General features: G+C 53.9%; 1 protein-coding gene across 1 annotated transcript in view; it reads left to right on the top strand.

Annotated features, from left to right (window-relative positions):
• The first annotated feature begins 12409 nt into the window (after window positions 1-12409).
• Window positions 12410-15383, top strand: part of PHACTR3 (phosphatase and actin regulator 3) — a 217906-nt gene continuing 214932 nt past the window's right edge. The window contains exon 1 of the mRNA XM_032605525.1: window positions 12410-12981. Within this exon, the coding sequence (XP_032461416.1) occupies window positions 12864-12981 (118 nt within the window). The 5' untranslated portion in view covers window positions 12410-12863. The remainder of the gene's footprint in view (window positions 12982-15383) is intronic.

Raw genomic sequence — 15383 nt, 5'->3', positions numbered from 1 at the left:
TCACCATAACAAACAGACTACCACAGAAATTAAATTTCTCACTGTTCCGGAGGCTGGAAGTCCAGAATCAAGGTGTCACCTGAGGCCTCTCTCCTTGGCTTGCCGATGGCTTTGCCCTCACGTGGCCAGTGTCCTCTGTGTGCACCCCGCTGTCTCTCCCTGTGTCCAGGTTTCCTCTTCTTCTAGGGACGCCAGTCAGGCTGGCTTGGGGCCTCCCCAGCAAACCTCATTTGACCTTAATCACCTCTTTAAAGGCCCTGTCTCCAAACAGCATTACATTTGGGCGTACTGGGGGTGAGGGGCTTAAGTTCATGAATTTTGAGGGGACTCAATCAGTCCAGAACCCCTGTGAGGTTAGTGCCACTGTCTGTCGGTGGGGAGCTCAGCGGGACTGTGGGCTGAGCCTCAGGTCTGCTCCACGAGGCCTTTGCATGGGAACCTGGGTCCCAAGAGGGAGCTTCCAAGAGACACAGCCTCCAGTTCTGACACCTTTTGTGATCTGGCCTTGGAAGTCACACCTCATCACTTCTGCCGTAGAATCAGCCCACCCAGATTGGGGGTAGGGAAGCAGACACCCATCTCTTTTTAAACATTTTTATTAAAAATTTTTTCTTTTAAATTAATCTTTATTGGAGTATAGTTCATTTACAATGTTGTGTTCGTTTCTGCTGTACAACGAAGTGAATCAGTTATACATATACATATATCCACTCTTTTTGAGATTCTTTTCCCATATAGGTCATTACAGAGCACTGAGCAGAGTTCCTTAGGCTATACGGGAGGTCCTTGTTGATTATCTGTTTTATATGTAGTGGTGTGTGTATGTCAATCCCAGTCTCCCAAATTATCCCTCCCCCATCTTCCCGCTTGGTAACCATAAACTTGTTTTCTACATCTGTAACTCTATTTCTGTTTTGTAAATAAGTTCATTTGTACCATTTTTTAAGATTCCACATATAAGCGATATCAGATGATATTTGTCTTTCTGTGTAGGACTTATTTCACTCAGTATGACAATCTCTGGGTCCAGCCATGTCACTGCAAATGGCATTGTTTCATTCTTTTTCATGGCTGAGTAATATTCCACTGTATATATATGTGCCCCATCTTTATCCATTCCTCTGTTGATGGACACTTAGGTTGCTTCCATGTCCTGGCTGTTGTCAGTAATGCTGCAGTGAACGCTGGGGTGCGTGTATCTTTTCGAATTATGGTTTTCTCCAGATATATACCCAGGAGTGGGATTGCTGGGTCATATGGTAACTCTACTTTTAGTTTTTTAAGGATCCTCCATACTGTTCTGCATAGTGGCTGCACCAATTTACGTTCCCACCAACAGTGTAGGGGGGTTCCCTTTCTCCACACCCTCTCCAGCATTTATTGTTCGTAGATTTTTAAATGATGGCCATTCTGGTGTGAGGTGACACTAGACACCCGTCTCTTAACGGGGGCCATGCAGACCCATGTGGTGAGATGTGAGGTGGGGTCGTATCCTGGCCGTATTTGGGAAATACCACCGGCCACACCATCTGAATGACCCTGACACAGCCCCCTTCCCAGTTCCCGTGTGGCCCTCACCGCTAAGTGTGCACGAAAGAGTCGACCCAGCAGCCTCTCTGCTCTCCCTAGAAAGGCCTGCTCGAGGGGTCGGCCTTCCGCTGGCGTCTGAGAACGTGGACTTGGGGAGGGTCCCTTCCATATCAGGCCGGGAGAGTGGCTCCCTGCGCTAACTGTTTGCACAGAGAGTTGGGTGCACACTGGGGCCCTGCTTTCCTTCTGGGGTCTGCCTTCCTGCTCCCTGCGGGCAGACGGTGCCCACGGGACCAGTCCCCCAAGAAAAACGCTGGGCGCTGAGTCTCCAGTGAGCTTCCCGGGGCGACTACCTGTCACACGTGTGGTCCCAACTCCTCGGTGGAGGAATTGTGTCCCGTGACTCCACAGGGAGAAGGTTCTGGAAGCTCGTGCCTGGTTTACCCGGGCGTCACCCACTCGCCTTGTCCCTTTGCTGACTGTGCTCCGTGTCCCCTCTGTAGTGAATCACGGCCGTGAATACGAGTGTACCTGAGTTCAGGGAGCCCCTCTAGTGAGTCCCCAAACCTGAGGGTGGTCCTGGAGACCCCAGCACCGTGGCCGTCTGTTCACTGTCTTGTTCGTGCTCCATCTTTCCCAGCCAGTGTCGACCCAGGCCCGCGGCGACCAGCTCACTGTTGTGTGCACACCTGTGCCTAGCACGTGGCAGGTGGCCTTACCGAGAGCACGAACCACAGGTGGGGCTGGGAAATCCCGCCTTTTCTCAGCCCACGGAGAGAGCCATCCTTGGGCTCCAGAAGTTTCTTCCTTCGTACAGCATCTGTTCTAACACAGAGCCTCTGGCTTCTCTGCAGAGGAGACCCATTTAGCAGAAAAAGCCCCCAAGTCAGTAGCACTTTCCCCCCAGAATTGCAGGGAGCAGCTCACAGCCTCACCGAAGCGTCTCTATTGGAGAGGCTACCCTGCTCTTCTGAAAGCGTATATTTTTAGACCGTTTCGAATTATTTACACACCCTTCCTACAGCAAACTTGAAACAGGTGTACGGAGGCCTACCTGGGCCCCATTCTCCAAAACCGACCCCATGTACTCTGTACAGGTACTGACAGGCGCCCTTGGCAGGCACCTCCATCCGAGTCTTAATCAAAGCGTCTGCCTTATCCGTTTCCCAGTCTGTCCGGGTCCGATTCTGCCACCAGCAGGTCTCCCGGAAGTCAGGCAGGCATCCCGCTGCTTGCATTGTGTGCACTGTCTATTTGGATGGTGGGGTCACTGCCACTGACCCACAGGGTGAGGACCAGAAATAGACCCTGCCCTAGATGAGGTTTCTGATACAAGGGAAGGACTGTCTCTCTCCACTTCATAGTACAGAACAGCTGTGTGGAAAGGAATGTTATCTTTCGTCTGTGACTAAATCTCTTTTAACTCCTGTAATTCCCATGCATGCAGATAATGGGATGCCAGCACGGAGAGGATGCTGCAAATTTCTGTTTCTATTTTTATTTTAACGGCTTTGCTGTCTGTGCTTTTCCCTATAAGCCACACCCCCAAATCATGGTAAATTAGCTCCAAGTTTTTACCTCTTCCTTAAATATTGGGAGGATAAAAAGTAAGAGGAGGGATGCCTTTCATTTGTAGAACAGAGTGATTTCTAACTTGGAGAATTATGATGAAAGTGATGGATGTTTTGTAATGATCATTTGCACCGGCTTTGTATGGGAGTCACCACGGTGGGAGAAGCCACGATGAAATCTCCTCTGGGGGGACAGTGATATCACACGAGCCGGGGCCCTCAGCTCTGCCCCTTTGCCTGCATGTCTGTATAGGAGGTGTGACCCCATTTGTCAGATGAGGAAAACCGAGGCTCAGAGAGATGGAGTAACTTGCCCAAGGTCACACAGCTGCCGGAGCTGCACCTGAACCCGGGCAGTCGACTTTGGCAGACGTTGGATTCTTAGCCCTTTGCCTGTTCCTGCCTCAGAATTTATGTTCTCTACCTTTTGTTCTGGAAGACGGTGCTAGTTCTTGGTACCTAATACAGGGGTCCTTCGTGAATGCCCCAACTCAGGCTGCACCGTGGAGGTGCCTGACTTGGAAACAAGGGGTCTGGTGGCAGGAGAGAGAGCCCTGCCCTGCAGGTGGCTTTCTGTGCCCCACAGGTGGGAGACCTGGGTGGCCGTCTCCACCTGTCCTCCTGTGTGGTTTGTGCCCTTCGTTTGAGTCTTGAGTCGTCTTGAGTCTTGGCTGTGCGCACATCCCTCTTCCCAGGTGGTCTATGCGGGGTCACCCAGGGTCGTGCGTGCAGGGGTGGGAAAAGGACCCTCGCAGTACGGCAGACCCACGTGACCAGCCCCCGAGCCTGGCCCACCTGTGGGTGGAGGATGACACCGGGACTGGCGTCCTTGGTCACCCGGGAGGATGAACGGGAGGATGCGTGCGTTCCTCTTCTGTGGCTGCTGAAACGGAGGACCGCGAACTTGGTGGGCTAAGTGACATGTGTCTATCATCACACGCCCCTTGTGGGTTAGAGGTGTGGAGGGCTCAGTGGTGCCCTGCTCTGGGGCCCACGGGCCAGAGGTGCGGGCAGGTCCTGGCGTTCTGAGAGGGAAGCTGAGTCCTGCTCACAGGTTGCAGGACCCGGGTCCCCGTTTCCCTGTGGGCTGTTGGGGGTCCTTCTCTGCTTCCAGAGGCCGCTGTGTTCCCTGGCTTCTGGCCCCTTTAGGACCCGCAGTGGTGGGCCGCATCCTTCTCGAATGCCTGGCCCTCCCTTTGCGCCCCTCGTGCTCTTCTGTCTTCCCTCTGCTCTGAGGGCTTCTGTGATTACACAGCCCCGTCTGGATCATCTCGGATAATCTCCCCGTCTTCAGGTCAGCTGATTATAACCCTGGTTCCGTCCGCAAAAGCCTTCACGGCAGTGCCTGGGGTCAAGTTTGATTGAGTAACCCGGGGCTGAGAATCTGGGGAGATTAGAATTCTGCCGTCCACGCTGTGGGTAAGTGGATTAGCCCGGGGGCCGGCCCATAAGGAGCTACTAGGTGCGGACAGGGTGACACCACTGTGGTGAGATCCAGTTAAATCAGCCACATGAGTTTGTGTTGGGGGAGAGCAGCAGTGTCCAGCTTCGAGGAATCCTGCTCTTAAAACAACCCCCCTCCCCAAATTACAGAGCACGTAAATCAGTTGGTAACTATCTGAATTGTAACAGTAACCGTGTGTCGGAATTTTGTTTTATGGCAGTTCAGCGGCATGGTACCTTTGCATCAGGAGTGGGCGGGACTTACATAGTTTCCATGTATCTGGGCTCTGCCCACTACCCTGCATTCTAGGCTGTCTGTGTCTCTCCCTGTCTGAATTGCAGCAGCCCCTGTCCAACCCCCTCACCTCCCCGGCCCCTTTTGCCTCCCTCCAGTGGCCCCATAACCTTCCAAGAGAAGGGAAATCCGTTCTCTTTCTTTCCTGGGTGGAGACCCTCCTGGGTTTTTCATTTCTCCCAGGATAAAATCTGTTCTCTGCCCCATGGGTCACAAGGCCCTTTGAGTCCTGGGGCCTGTCCCCCACTCTCACCGCATGCCACCCCGCCCCCAGCACTCCAGCTACCCAGCCCCTTCTCAGCCCTTCAAACTGCCCACTGCTCCCACCCCAGGGCCTTTGCACGTGCTGTCGTCGGGAGGGAGCCCTCCTCTCCCCTTCCCCGCCCCCTGCAGTGCCTGGCACATACTATGAATAAGTGAATCAATCAGTGAAACCCCAAACAGGGGCCTCATGTTCCTTAGGACACATCTCTTGGATCAAGGCTGGTGGCTCCATGTGGTCTTCAGACCCACGCCTTTCTGAATGCACGGCCAGCCCCCCGTCTTTGCTGTGTGTTCCAGGTTCTGGTCGGAGCTAGAACCAACCCCACTCTAGATTTCTGCCCCTCCACTCCCTCCTACCAACAGACCCCCAGGGCCCATTCCCCTAAAATCCTGGGGTTCCCTTTTATACCATGGTACCCCAGGTAGCCCTTGAAAAGAATGAACCAGGAGGGTCAGAGGCCCCCCAAAACTGCCACGTGAAGTGCCAGGAGTGATCTCTGCTGCACCCCAAGTTGGTGGGCTGATGTAGCCTCCACTAAACGCAGAAATGAATGCTGTTCCCCCGTCCGCCGTGGAAGTCACTGGCATTACCGTTAATATTCCAGAATGCGGACTGGTGAACGCACCAGGATCGAACTGCCTAAATAGCTGCCCCTCCCCCCATGAAATCCCAGCGGAGCCGCCAGCTTTCGACTGCACAGCGGGTTAGTGAAATGTAGGCTCTGAAAGCGATCACAGCTTCTATGAAAGTATGGACACAGCCATCATTATTTATAGGTTTGCACAAGTGGATTCTTGGAATTATCGCTCCAGCCAAGGAACTTAGGAAGTATTTTTAAAAGTTTAAAGTACCATAAACCTGGTGCTATGAATTTTCTGTAAGTTATGGATCGGGCTCGCTGCCGTATTTGAACTGTTACACGGGAAAAGACTTTGTCTCCCGTTCCTGCGATGGGTTGTTAGAGACATAAATCCGTGTGTGGTGGGGCAGTAAGCCCAGCTCTGGGGTCTCCCAAGGGAAAGGAAAGAAGCCCCTTTAGATTATAAGTCCAGTAACCATACTCCAGTGCACACGTTGAACTGGAGGAAAGAGAAAGTGTCTGGGTGACAATGACCATTATTTAAACATGAATTATCTTCTTTTAAAAGTCAGAGTCAAGTGGCTGGACCGTCGGGCGGTGAGCATAACTGCTGAAGAGCATTGCCAGTTTGCCCTTTTATTTATTATTAACATTCTAATCATCCACGTCTTTCAGAATCCCTTTCTCCACAGTTGTTGGCATCCCATCCTCACGTGTGTCACTCCAGGGTCACAGGGTGGCTGCTGGAGCTCCAGACCCCGCAGGACACTCGGACAGGAGGCAGGCACGCTGCCATCAGCACCTGCCAGGGTGATGGTGACAGCTGCCTTTTCTGTGTGTCCCTCCGTCCGTCCATCAGCGGCGTTTCCCACAGAGGAAGCCAGCCCACTCCCTTCATTAGCTAGAAACAGGGCACACGCATCCTCCAACAAGGGAGGTGTATAGGATGTACCCAGGACGGGAGGTCCCCTGAGACTTTCGGCTTTGTGCTCCACCGCACCCCGGACACGCAGAAGCAGGAGCTGCCTGGGGCTGTTTTCTTTCCTTCCTGCAGAGGGCGCCCCCATCCCTCCCCTGGTTCGGCTTCTTGCTCCGTATTCTTTTGCCTCCATCCCTGCCATCCTATGGGGCCCTCCCGGCGGCCTGCATGTGCTCGGGGCACGTAATACATCAGAAGGCCAGCGTCTTGCACCAGAGGACTTTTTGTGTCTCGAGTGCTGGGACCGAATGCCAGCACCCTACGAGGGAGGCCCTTCCCCGACTCACACGCGGGCTTAGAGGGGGGACACACAGTTAGGAAGTGATGGAACCCCCTCTCGTGCCCGGGTCTTGGACTCTGGCTCTAGATAGCCTGAGCACGGAAGACACTCTGAGGAGGGCTAAGCCTGGGGGCACCCACGGCCGTTTCTAAGGCCAGCTGTGGCTGCCGATGCCTTTCAGGGCGGGGACCATGGTTGGTGACATGGAGGCTTTTGTTTTAGAAGAGTTGGGTGTGTTTAGAAAAGAGCCACAGCTGGTATTGCATTGAGCACCACCCAGAGTAGCCTTATGGGCAAGGCTGGTGATGGAAACCCCAGCAAGGTCAAAGGGCAAAAGAAGCCAAGTTCAAGGCTAGGTCAGCCCTCAGGTCAGGGGAAGTTCCCACAGGCCATTGTTGGGCGCAGTTCCTTCTGTGACCAGCAGAGGGCGGGGCTCCCCTCCTCAGCGTGGGCTCCGTGGGACCTGCTTTGTCTTCACCCTTCCCTCTCCTTTGGCCTCCAGTCCCCACCCTGGGGGATGCTCTCTGGACCCTCTTCCATTGTTTCCGTTTCCCTAAGAGCTTGGACAGAGACTGCGGCTGGAGCAGTTCTTTTTAAGCGTTTGAGTTTGCTGGTTTAATTCTGTCCTGTGACGGTAAGGAAGGGTCCCTGGAGCCTCAGGAGAAACCTCAGGTCTGGAGGGCAGGAGCTGACGTGGGTCCTGAGGATACTGAGCCCCCCACTTTTGGAGCAGCGACGCGTTGACGCCCCCGTGCGCAGTCATTGATTTGGTCAACGGATACCCGCTTCTTGGGCACCTGCAACGCCCCAGGCTTCTGCCTGACAAAGATCCCTGAACCCATGGTGGCGACCTGGTGGGGTCCCAGGTCCTTGGGCTATCAGCTCTGCAGGGGTCGTCGACATGCGAGGGGTCTCCGAGAGCACCGCTAGCACTGGTCCAGCTCTTGCCACGTGACCTCTGGGAACGGCCGGGCAGGAGTGACCATGCTGTTTCTAAGATGAGGAATCACAGTTCCGGAGAGGGGTCCCCAGCCTGCAGCTGGTACCAGAGGGCCTGTGGGACGCAAAGCATGTGCCCTTTTGTCCCTCCCTCACCTGGGGTCCCTTCTGTGTCACCAGCTGCAGGAATCCTCTGGAGACCCACTTCTGAGTTCAGCACTTGTCTTACACCGTGCTCATGACAGGGACCACAAGGCACTGCATGGACTGGGTCCACACCCCCTCCTCCAGCCTAGCTCACACCTGGCCCCTCACTCTGCCTCTTTTTGGGGACTTCAGAGCTCTGTGCTGCGCCCACCTCACGGCCTTTGCCCAGACAGTCCCCTCTGCCTCCTTGACTTGTCTGATTAATCCCACTGAGACTTCAGTTTCAGGAAGGGCATCAGTTCCTCAGACCAGGCTCCGCCCACCCAGGTTGGGCATCCCTCACTCTTGTGTTCACTGAAATCAGTGGATTGATGGATTGCTTAGTTCTGAATCCTCTCTTCTCTGCAAGATCACGAGCTCTGAGAATTCAGGGTCCAGTAACGTCTTGTTTCATTGTGGTATTCCCAGAAAAATCCTAAGTTTTGTCACAGAATAGGTACTCAGGAAATATTTGATGGATGGCAGTGACCTGCGTCTTTTTAAAATTGGACAATATTGTCCAAAAATGGACAATATTCTGTAGGTTTCAAGTGTACAGCATCGTGATTCCCAGTTGTTGTATTTTTCATCTGCACTTTGTGTAAGAAGGAAGCCAACTCTGGAGACACCTGTGGGCGGGATTGGGCCTCTGTGTGGTCCTTTTTCCACACACCTGCTAACAAGGGGCACGTCTGCCAGCCTCAGAGTCACCTCTGCTGTGGTGTCCCCACCACGCCTGCCCTGGGCAGAGGAAGGCCCTCCCTTTCCTTCACCACTTCGTGTTTTCAGAAGGGACGAATTTTACAGGCTTCGCCATCTTTGTAGTTCTTTGAGGCAGCTGTGTTGAGACTGTCAGGGCTGCCCGGAGTCAGCAAATGGCTTTGGGTTTCTGATCAGGGACCAGAAGGGTGACCCCTGGGAGGGCTTCAGTCTGATTCGGAGCCCAGGGCAGGGACAGGGGAGGTTGAAGTGTGACTGTGCCTAGCAGAGGTGAGAGGCGGAACCCAGTCATTCTTCAAATCAAAAGCTCAGCCCAGGTGCCTCTGTGTACCTGGTTGTGTTTTTTAAAACAGCCTCATTGAAATACTTTACGAACCATAAAGGTCACCCGTTTAAAGTGTAAAATTCCATAGCTTTTGGTACGTTTACAGAGTGGTGAAACCATCACCATAATCTTATTTTAAAACACTTAGAACCTTTCTATCACCCCAAAAAGAAACCCCTTCCTCATGAGCAGCCACTCCCTTTGCCCCCGTGCCCCCTCCCTGCCCTAGGTAACCACTAATCTGCCTTCCGTCTCTGTGGACATTTCCCATAATGGAATCATATAGTATATATATGTATATTTCCCATAATGGAATCATATAGTATATGTGTATATTTCCCATAATGGAATCATATAGTATATATGTATATTTCCCATAATGGAATCATATAGTATATATGTATATTTCCCATAATGGAATCATATAGTATATATATGTATATTTCACATAATGGAATCATAGTATATATATGTATATTTCACATAATGGAATCATATAGTATATATATGTGTATTTTTGTGTGTGTGTGTGTGTGTGTGTGTGTGTGTGTGTGGCTGGCTTCTTTCACTTGGAACACTTTCAAGGTTCACCCACATTGTAGCAGGTATCAGTATTTTATTCCTTTTTATGGCTGGATAATGTTACATTGGATGGGCACGCCACATTTTATTTATCCATTTATCATGGATAAATAAAGACCCCCGTGGGATCCTCCAGGCTGGGACGTGCGGACAGCAGCCTTCTGCACCCCTTGTGGGCCGGATCTTCCCGGGCCTCTAGACGGCCCTGGTCTGGGTGTGGGTAACTTGGACGGCCTGAGTCGCAGCTGCAGGCAGTTCACCAGACTTCTGTTTCTACTGACCAGTAGAGGTGGGGTCACTAATGTTTTTAAACCTCAAACTATTTTTATTTTGGATCATTTCAAAGCCAGAGAAAAATATGATGACCAGCTCCACCTCTACCCGACTCAAATCAATATTTTGCCAACATATACGCTGAAGAACTAACATATTTGGTGGTCACCCTTGTCTTCTGTCCCTCACCTCCACGGGAACTCCTGGAGCAAATGCTTGTCTTCTGTCCCTCACCTCCACGGGAACTCCTGGAGCTTATGCTTTTCTATGCCTTTAAGCCCCGCCATACAGTTAGGGGGAGTGGGCGAATGGGTACAGCCGTGTAGACTGTCTGAAGGGACTCGAAATGGTTTTAGGTGGTACGTACACAGGCGAGGTATTAAGGGATGTTGGCGTCTACAGACAGTTCTTGTGTTCTTCGACCTCCCCAGACGCGGCAGGGAGGCTGCATTCCTATCGCTGGAGTGATGGTTTCCTTTAAAATGCATTTAAGGGCAGATTGATTTAAAGAAAAATCCTAAGTCCGTAGCAGTACAGGTTCTGAGTAGGGGAGGCCCTGAAGCGTAGGGGTGGGGGACAGACAGCTGGAAGACACTGTGGCCACCCCTGTCGCACGTGCCCCTGGGCTGCCATCCGACCCCGACCCACTGGTCCATCTCTGTATCCGCTGCTGGCCGGCCTACCTCAGGCCTCCTCACGCAGGTGTGGGACGTGCTGATGGCGTGGCTGGGGGCTTCCTGAGACCTGCCTGTGTTTGGGCCGGGACTCGGCACGGCTCTCGGGGACTGCCGGAGGACACACTTGGAGAGACCGTGGGCCGGGAGCCTCGGCCCTGCCTGTCCTGGCTTGTGACCCAGGCAGGTGCGCTTGCCTCTCTGAGTTGCCCTCACCTCTCAGGTGGAGGCTACAGTAGCTCATACCTCAGAGGTGCATGAGGAAGAAATGATGCCCCCCTGCCCCAGAGCCAGATGTGTCACCATGCAGCACATTTTTACGTGGATAAAAAGTATTTAGTAAAATGTCCTACCGGTTTCCTCTTTGTTTCATGGTACGTGTTGACAACTGCAATGAAATATTTTGGGGGGGTGACATGTATTGATTTATTGGTGGCCCATTCTCGGCTCTGTCCTCCCCGGCCACTGAAAGACCCATTGGGGGTGTTTCTGCATCTAGATCCCCAGTGCGTGGCGTGGTGCTCAGCACACACTGGACTCTGTGGATTATTGGAAGGGAGGGAGGGAGGGAGAGAGGGGGGCTGGCTTTCTTTCTCTGAGGGGACTGCTGCTAAGAGCCCAAAGCTCCATGTGCAGTGAGGACTCACATTTCCCCACACCTCAGTGCTGTCCTTGGCCCTTCACTGGGGTTCACCCAACACCGCCAGGTGCTCCCCCTGCACCCCAGCCCTGCTTTAGGTGCTGGCCGGATACGAAGCAGCAGCCCCAGGAAGGTCCCCAGCCCCTGCCCAGCTTCAGGACCCCTGGCAGGCTCCTCTGAGCCCCTGTTGTTTTCATCACCCACAGTAGGGCTGAGAGCAGCACGCTCTACCTGGGCTGGCTTGAGGGGCTGAGACAGGATCCTGCCCACCGGAGCTTCTCTGCACAGCAAGGCCGGGGCTGGACGCATCCTCCCCCGGCATCCCTGTGGCCCTGCTACCTGAGGGTCTGGCCCCCTTCTTAGCCCAGGCTGTGTGACACAGCTCCCCTTTCTGTGTCCTTTACTGGGCTTTGCTCTGCTTCATCGTCTGAGCCTTAGCCGGAGGTGTGGGAGTGGCCTCTGTTTCTCCCACACCACCATCTAGAAGGGTTAGAATAGCTCATTAGCCCCTTGGGGGGCACTTCTGTAAGTGGCAGCCCTAGGCGGTGTCACCTCCCTTGCCTTGCCTGGTCTCATCAACTCCATCAAGGAATCTCGGGGAGGCCTCCCGGGAAGGTGCCAGGTGCCCCTCTGCCTCTCTCCTCCCCGGCGAGGGGCTGAGGGCCGGCGGGGCGGGGGGGGGGCGGGGAAGGAGGGCTGGGCAGTGGGGAGGAGGCTGTGGTGGGCGGGGACAAAGCTCCAGAGTGCCCCACCCCCCATCCCACGGTGGTCTCCAGATCCCCGAGAGAGGAAGGGCCCTGGAAACCTCTGCCTGAAGCTGCTGGGGAAATTAGGCCCTGACCTCCGAGGGAGGCACCCTCAGGGTTTCCTCCCCGCCAGCGGGGAGCCGGAGGAAGCGGGATGTGGAATCCTTGTTTCCAGAGAGCGGCTGCGGTGGGAGTGGGCGGTTCAGAACCCAGGATTCAGCCCTCTCTCTCGGGGCGGGCTGCGTGCAGTTCAGGTATTTGAGACCCCGCCCCATCCCCACGCTGGCTCTCGCTCCCCTCTCTCGTGACGTCAAGCTCCTCTCGCGGGGCATGATGGGAGAATCCTAATGTTTTCCAACAGATGCTCCAAGAACAGCTTTCAGATTAAAGCAATCGCCAGAGCAAAGATTCTTTTTTCCTTTTTTTCCCCCGGGGGGTGGGAGGTGGGGTGGGGGGAGGGAGCGCCCCCAGAAATTCTCGGGCATCACCCCTGCCCCAAGCACGCAATAAACACTGACAAGAAAAAGTTTTTATTTCCTGGTTCAACTTTTTTTTTTTCCTGGAATATAGACTGAAGAATGGGAATAAACACGAATAAATAACAGAGCGAGGCCGCGCACGCCGGGATGCGCCTGGCTGCAGCCGCGAGGCTATTGTCTCACCGCCCTGAAGCCAGCCCCGGCCTCGTCCTCCGGCTTCTTCCCTTTCCCTGTCCTTTTTTATTTTCCTTTTTAAAAAGCCGCCCCCTCCAGTCCCCTGGCCAGTGACCTTGGCCTCCTCGGATGCTCTGATTACACGCGGCTCCCACCAACTTGCCCCCACGCCGGCCGGGCCCATGGCCGCGTCCGAGGACGGGAGCGGCTGCCTCGTGTCGCGGGGCCGCTCGCAGAGTGACCCCAGCGTCCTCACCGACTCCTCGGCCACGTCCTCCGCGGACGCCGGGGAGAACCCAGGTAACGGGGTGGGCGGGGGAGGGCGGGGAGGGCCGGGGCAGGGGGCGCTGGGTGCCAAGTCCCGGGCACTGCTGCGCGCCGGGGCTGCATTTGCGGAGCCGCGGCAGGACCCGGTCGCTCAGGCTCCCCATAAGGCGGCGGAGCCCTTTGTCCGGGGAGGAGCCGGTTCCCCGGGTAGAGCCCGGCACTCCGCATCTGCCCTCCTTGCGGGTTGGTGGGATCTGCTGGCCCCTCCGAGGGGCTACCCTTCTTTGGGTGCTGACCAGCTGGGGGCCGGGAGTCAGACCTGTGGCCGCCTCTACCAGCGCCGGCTCCGAGCTCTGCTTCCCTCCCCCGCGGCCCCAGCTCCGGTGGCCCAGGAGGCCCGGCTGGGGCATCCCCCGCCCGGGCAGGGCAGCGCTTATGCGGCCGCCGCGCAGAGGGGTTCCGCGGGGCGCCCAAGTCGGCGGGGCCTGGCGCACCTGGGCGCGCCCGCCCGCCTCCCGGGACAGGTGTGCTGGCAGAGCTGCCACTGGGAGATGAAGGGCATGCGTGCACCAGGACGGAGCCTGATTTCATTAAATTATATGGACTTCGTTCATTCCCCCACCCCCCGCGGCAGCGTCGATTGTTTAGGTGATAAATCCGGTCACAAAGGAGTCTATACGGCTTGATTGATTACTTTCCAAAGAGGAAGAAAGGCCTAATAAAGCAGGAGGGGGGTGGTGGGAGGTGGGCTGTGTGCCCCGTCACCATGGAGACGCAGGAAGCAAAGTGATCATTAAAACCTTTCTCCACCAGAAGGCAATTTTCACTTCACAGGGAGAAGTCTGAGCTTCTGAAATGTAGGGTTCAAAAAAAGAATCAAAGCTGGTGTTTTGGTATCACGCCACAGGACTCCATCCGAATCTTAGAGAAGCAGCATCCTGTCACAGGTTCTGTTTTGACAATAAGTTGCTCTTACCTTCCTTTGAGGATTGTCCCTCTCTAAATTCACTGACCCCAGATGGGGACTTGATCACGCTAAATGGTGGGCATCAAACTCCAGATACTCCCTGGGGCTGGGGTGAACCGGCTTTGTGGGGAGGGATTCCTTCACTCCGCTGGAACACAGAGGAGCTTCACTATTTAACTGCAAAGAAAGATGGGTTAAAAGGCAGCTCTGTGGGCGCCAGGGCCCAATCTGAAATTTTAAACAATAAGCCCATGCAAGGCTTGTAAGATTTCTTTGTTAGGACTATTGACACTGTCATTTGGTCAAACTAAGGTACCCACCGGAGGAGATCCCTGGCTTTTTTTTTTTTAATATCTGGGAGGGCAAGTTAATTTCCTTGGAGTTTCAAGCAGAGGTAGCTCTAAGCAGACCCTTAATTAAGGCTTTAATTAATCCCTTTATTAGAAATCTGGGATTAAGCCCTCAGCACTCCATGATGGATTGGTTTTCTCTGTGTTGGAGATGCACATCCATGATTGTTCCAATTATGGAAGTTGAGTGGCTCGTCATGAGAAAATCCTTTTCAGCTCCTTTTGTCTCCCTGGCAGTAAAAGGAAGCAAACTTGAAACAGGAATTATGGAGGATTTAGCTTTTTGGCTGTCTGTGAGTTGATGCCTCCGTGGGTGGGAACAGAGGGCTTGACAGGTGTCTTGTGCCGGTCCACCTGGGAGAGAGGTGGAAGGGCTTGGATGTCCGTGATTAAGTGATAACCATGGGAGGCTGAAAGCCCGAGTTCGTCTCTGGTTCAGATGCTCAAAATGGGACCCAGCGAGCAGACGCCTGAGGTAAAAAAGTCTCTAGTAGGTATAATTCTGTGAGTGGTAGAACCTTACTAAAAAGCAAAAATCAGTGAAGCATTTAAGGATTGTGTTAAGCACAGGAGTTCACGGTGGAAAGAGATTCAGAATCTTCAAGTTGGAAGCGACCTGGGAGCTTGAAGTGGGAAGCGTGGATTAGGGGAGCATTATCTACACCTGCTTTGCTTGGTTGGCTTGGCATGTGCTCGCATGCCTCTTGCGATGGGGGACTCACTTCTTTTTGATGCAGTGCATGCTTCTCTTTGGGCAGACCGATTTGAAAAGTCTTTTTCAAACGGTTTGGGAAGGTCTGCTATCAGTCAGTTCTGATGTGATCTTCTCATGACGCACGTTACCTGGGTTTCCAGAGAGTCTGGTGTTGTGAGTTAGTTATCGCGCCCACCTGAGTCACTTCTTCACTAGGTTGAAGGGTCCCAGCCCTTCGCCTGCCTTGCCCTGTGGGACCTCTCCCATTTGTCCGCCTGCTGCTCCAAAGAGCTGCTTCTGAAATGTGAAGCTCACAAGCCAGCTGTGGAATAACCCGGTGTGACGTCAGAAGTGTCACCTCCTTCCATTTACATTCTGTGATCTTATAAAAGCAGCCCAAGGTTGCATTTACCTTTTCCCCTTC

The sequence above is a fragment of the Phocoena sinus genome, chromosome 15 (genome assembly GCF_008692025.1).
Source record: "Phocoena sinus isolate mPhoSin1 chromosome 15, mPhoSin1.pri, whole genome shotgun sequence".
NCBI lineage: Eukaryota > Metazoa > Chordata > Mammalia > Artiodactyla > Phocoenidae > Phocoena > Phocoena sinus.
The sequence above is the reverse complement of the archived record's forward strand: the minus strand, read 5'-3'. Positions and strand labels throughout refer to the sequence as shown.